Source organism: Selaginella moellendorffii, unplaced genomic scaffold (genome assembly GCF_000143415.4).
Source record: "Selaginella moellendorffii unplaced genomic scaffold, v1.0 SELMOscaffold_0, whole genome shotgun sequence".
In the NCBI taxonomy this organism is placed as follows: Eukaryota; Viridiplantae; Streptophyta; class Lycopodiopsida; order Selaginellales; family Selaginellaceae; genus Selaginella; species Selaginella moellendorffii.
In genome coordinates this window covers 74761-79839 of record NW_003314261.1, presented here as the reverse complement: position 1 = coordinate 79839, position 5079 = coordinate 74761, and the positions used below count along the sequence as shown (strand labels likewise).

General features: G+C 45.7%; 1 protein-coding gene across 1 annotated transcript; it reads left to right on the top strand.

The window, feature by feature from the left end:
* Positions 1–1403: 1403 nt before the first annotated feature.
* LOC9633076 lies at positions 1404–4630 on the top strand. Its single transcript, XM_024672854.1, has 6 exons — positions 1404–1644; positions 1776–1799; positions 2196–2722; positions 2774–4036; positions 4092–4252; positions 4306–4630. The coding sequence occupies exons 1-6, from the start codon at positions 1404–1406 to the stop codon at positions 4628–4630; spliced, it is 2541 nt and encodes an 846-aa protein (XP_024528622.1).
* The last annotated feature ends 449 nt before the right edge of the window (positions 4631–5079 follow it).

Here is a 5079-nt window from a genome sequence, read left to right as displayed (position 1 = left end):
AGAGTTCCTTCAAGACTGATTCCTGTACCTCACTATCCCTATTATACTTTTGGAACCCCCCCTCCCGCAGCCCCCTCCCCCCCCTCGACTTGTATTAGTACTCGGACTTGGTCTTGGTCATGCTTTCGGGGATCCTTTAGCCTACATCAACTTGGGGAGTTGGTTCCTTACAACTTTGGTAATCAACACTAATCTATTGCGATGATCAATGCTGCATAGCCTTGAGTAAACATCGCAAAATTAATTCCCAGAAAAAACACATGGACACAATGCATCACTTCTTATGGGACCAGTTCGAAGATGGGGTAATCTAGCTTAGCTACTGCCCCACACAGGACATGCCCACAGATGTGCTTACAAAGCCATTGTCCACGCCGAAGTTCTCCCAGTTCTGTGCAGCCTTAGGTGTCTGTCCGAGTGGGACTGTTAGAGTAGGTGGACAGCCACATGGCTGGCACATCACGTAGGGAGACACATCCGGTTAATTCTTTTCTTTTGGTGGTTGTTTCGATCTAGAGAATTCAATCTCAATAAAACCACAACAGTTTGAATGGCATCGCGCTGCACTGGGAGTCTGCTCTCCATCTGTTTCGGCTGAGTGGGAGGGGTAGTCCATCCTCTCAGCTGATCCAGCCAGAGTGGGAGTGTCAAGATGTCAGTCTCGATCAGCTGACATGGCATGTCCACGTGGTATGAGTCATGTCCCTTGAGTCATGTAAAAAGAGTCGGAACACAATGAACGAGCTCATGAGTGTTATGTCCATCCCTTTTCACATCACAACACTCCAGCGATTGTTTGGACGAGTTGGAAGATGGCAGTGGTGGCAGCAGCGACTTGTCGGATTCCAGTTGCTGGTACTGCTACAGGATGCAGTCTGTCAGCTTCTCCCTGGCTCTTGAGTACGCGATCAATCTCTGACTGGTACTGTGTGATCAAGGAGTTCGTTGGGGAGACGACCTCGCCAGGCTGTGGAGTGAGGACAAGAGCTTTGGAGAGTGCACAAACGGCACCATCTTCGTCCAAGGGTGGAGGAGCCTAGAGGAGCCGAGGAAATATCAACCTCCATAGCTTCTTCTGCCAGAACAGCCAAATCCATCTTGTCTGCACGCTTGGGCTCTGGATCTCGCCCCACTCGCCTGGAGCTCTAGAATCTACAGAGGGAAAACAAAACAGTGTGGTACAAGAGGTGATTGTGGATAGGATGGCCTTGGCAACATTCTCCACTTTGGTGGCCAGCGCATGGGAAGACCCTACAAAACTGTAAAATCGCTTAAACAAACAAAAGTGTGGCTGTGTTTATAATTGAGTTAATGGTCTAAAACACCAGGCCGTCGGATGAAGATCGTGCGGTTCCTGACGATTCCATACAAGATGGTTTCAAGAAAGGGTTTCAGCTACCAAAATGGACGAGGAATTGGCTAAGGTGCAGGCTCAAATCGCGCTTCTTGAGCCGCAGATCCAAGCGGTTGGGGAATCTTTTCTCTCTGCCCTTCAGAGTGGCAATCAATCTCTGGCGGAATACTGGCTGAAGGAGAAAGAGCGGCTGCAGAAGAAGGAAGAGCAGCTGCGGAATGAGAAAGAGCAGCTGCGGAAGAAGGAAGAACAGCTGCGGGAGGAAAAACTCCTCCTCCTCAGAAGTAATGGTAAGTCATAGGTTGGCTATGCTGACGCATACTCCCTTGTGGATCCTTAGTCATCCTTGTATGGCTATGGCTTCTGGCCATGTTTATTGATAGTTTTTTATACTAACTTTGTTATGTTGTGAATGTTGCAGTGCCCCATGGAATCCGCAGATCTGGTAAGCAATTTGTGAAAGCCCTTTGTTTCCTTGCACATGCATCCATGTCGGAAGTCCCATTCCTATCGGCGGATGTCTATAGGGTTTCAAGGTTGTTCTTGGGTGCTTGTGTCTGGCTTGTGGTTGTAATTAAATTCACGGCCATCTGCTTCCCTTGCGTTGTATTAATGCTGTCTGTGTCTTCTTCGGCTTAGAGCTGGGTTTTGCGTTTCAAGTTTTCCTGCTCCACTGGACTACTTCTGGTCAGGATCCTGCTCTGGCTTCCATGTAGGGATTTTTGCTTCCTGACATCTGTCTTGTGTTACTCTCTGTGTGGTAATCTCCGCATCCTTGTGGTCCTGTTCGATCCTGTTTGCCCTTTGGCTGTGTTTAATTCTGTGGCCATCGCTGTTCCAGGGGCACTAACCCGGAAGAACGTTGAAGACGTCTGTGCTGAAGTTTGGGAACGGGTGAAGGAACGTCTTCCTTCCATGCCTCCAGAGCAATATTTTAAGCACTCTTATTCTCGTAGCAGCAAGGAGTTATGTACCTTAAAAGGCAGGGCGGTTCTGTTACTAGAGGGGCTGGAGGATGGAGATTATATCGGGTCTGCGTCAGAGGTGCTTGGGAAGCTGCGGGATACAGACCTCTGCTTCTTGATTGATGCTTCTGGCAGTGGCAAAACAAGGACGCTCTACGAAATATCTTGTCAGAGGGACTCCATTTACTTGACGGGTGTTACGGAGAGCGGATCAGGGGATGAAGGTTCTCGAGATCTTTATCACGTTGCAACAGAATTGGGACGCTTGTATCCCGAGGGAGTCATCCCAGAAGACGCCTTAATGGTGTGCCTTACAGCAGTTTTCATATCGAGGTTTTACATTTTGAGAGAAGCTCGCTCTGCAGGCATCGACGTTACCCGGCTCGTCTGGCTTTTTAAGCAAGTAAGATTCGTGTTTGGTTTGTGAGGGAGCTAAATTGTTTGTGTTGTGCAGCTATACTTTTCACACTTGAATTATCCATGGCGTGATCCATGGAGGGAGCTGACGAGGAGAATACTCAGTCTGATCCGGAATTCATCCGACATTGAAGCTGCAAGCGACATCTTTCCTGACATTCTCGATGAGCTTAAAAGACAGGTACGCTGGGATGATAAGGGCGTTGTGGTAATAGACGAATGCCAAGAACTATCACATTTGCTGGAGAACAGGTTTAGGGGCCTGACTGTGAGTGACGTTAACCTGTCGATGCTAGACAAGCTCGCCTTGGCTCTGCGTGACATGAAGTTCGAAAATACCATAATATCTGGGACAGGCCGGCATTTGATACGGATGCTAGACTCCCTTTCAGAGACCGTGAAAGACAAACTCAGCTATTATGTGTACTCTGACTTTGGGCATTTTTCTAGTGCCGAATCTATCAAGGAGTACACAGTGAAGTTTGTGAAAGACGTGTGTGATTTCGACTTCAGCACGATCTTTGGTGTTTACAGAGGCAGATACAGGTTTTACGTGACAGTGTTACAGATGTTCTTACGGGATTCAGAGGAGCAACGATTGGTCGCTACAGACTATTTCTTGAAGAAGGCAGATGATTTGTGTAGGCGACCAGGCCCTGCCCTCTCCATCAACAGATCTGTGTGGGACGATGTTGTGAAGTTCTTTGCACTACCATCATTCCATCCTGGGTGTTGGGAGGTGGTCATAACTTTATTGCTGCTGCGGGTGTACACGGGAGTTCCTGTAAGCCTGGCAGTCACGGACAGTGATTTGAGATTTGTACAAGCAGGGATCGGCAGGCTGAGACGGACTGGGGAGAGCAGCTACCAGCCTTTGCATTTCAAACCGGATACAGATTTCTGCTCAGCTGCTCCTCAGAATGCAGCACAGGTTTCCCTTCGAACTGTTGAGATTGGAGAACCGCTTGTAGTGAGGGCTTTGTGGAACTATCTCACAGCCAGTGTAGATGTGCAGAAGAAGCTGATCAATGATATGGGTGTTTGCAGCAAGTCAGAGCTAGGGGTGAAGTTTGAACCGTATTCCGCTCCCTTGCTTCTGCAGTTTTTGGAGAATAAGGCACCAGTGGATTTTATCCCAAAGGTGTACAAGGAAAAAGTGGATCCGGTCTACAAGCATCCTCTACAAGTGCCAAGGTCAAACAACTGTGAGATGATACAGCAAATGCCTGAAGAGGACAATGGGATGACCTTTCTGGCATGGCTTGAGCAGTTTGAGGTGGTTTTACAAGGAAAGCAACAGGTATTCTCCTTGCATTGTTGATTTTTCAATTGTGGAATAATTTGTTTTGTTGTAGGAATCCTTTCGGCCTTTTTTTTATAGTGGAAATGTTATTAGATTTGGACCTGACATGATTGCTGCTTGCATCAGCAAGGTAGGAGAGAAGCAAGTTCCTGTCTTCTCGCTATATCAACACAAAGTTAGGTCGAAGACAGACTTGACAAGTGCCTTGGACAGGTTAGACATTGATGATTTGTTCTTTGACTTAACTTGATAATTGCTTTGGACAGGTTAGATATTGATGATCTGTTTTTGCACAACAAAGGTTTTAAGGAAAGATCACAAATTGAGGAGATAGCTGTCACAAAGTTTAAACAGTTTTTGCATCAAGGAGGGCTTTTGAAATGGATTATCTGTTTTACTACAGATATTAATGTGTTTCAGAACGATGATTTAATGTGTGGGAGTGTTCCAAAGATCCACAAAAGAAAGCGCATATATGAGAAGTTAAAGATCACAGGCCTTGTTGGGATAATTGACAAACATATGCAGGTGATGGTGGAAGAAAATGCATGGTTTGTTAATGCTGTGGAATATTTGAAATATGGGGAGTAAGTTTTAATTGTTGGATTTATTTGATACTTATGAATATAAGTATAATTTGTCAAGATTTATCTATAGAAGATATAAGAGTGTGTGTAAATTGCAGCTCTACCTATCAACATATATAAACTTATTTAGTTTTAAAGAATATGTCAAATTACAATATAAAATTTGTAATTGCTACTAACATTTAAGTTGATACCAAGTAGTTGAAATATAATGCTCTTGTGTAGTAGTGTAAGCCATAAATTTTTTTTTTCCAATTTGCCAGCTTACCTCGTCTATCCGTCCAACACTACCTTGACTTTTGCTAAGTTTTCTCGCCAAGGTTCCCGCCTATGATACCAGCTCCTACTTGGTCCTACTTGGTTTCAACTACTCACTGCACGAGTAACGGAGCGTTAGCCATCCATCCACGGATTCCCAAATCTCTCCCAATCCCCCTCCTCAGGTTAGATTGG

Coding starts and splice junctions, on each gene's coding strand:
- LOC9633076 (XM_024672854.1), top strand. CDS start 1,404: ATGGACGAGGAATTGGCTAAGGTGCAGGCTCAAATCGCGCTTCTTGAG. Junction 1,645..1,775: donor CCTCCTCCTCAGAAGTAATG/GTAAGTCATAGG, acceptor TGAATGTTGCAG/TGCCCCATGGAATCCGCAGA. Junction 4,037..4,091: donor TTTTACAAGGAAAGCAACAG/GTATTCTCCTTG, acceptor GTTTTGTTGTAG/GAATCCTTTCGGCCTTTTTT.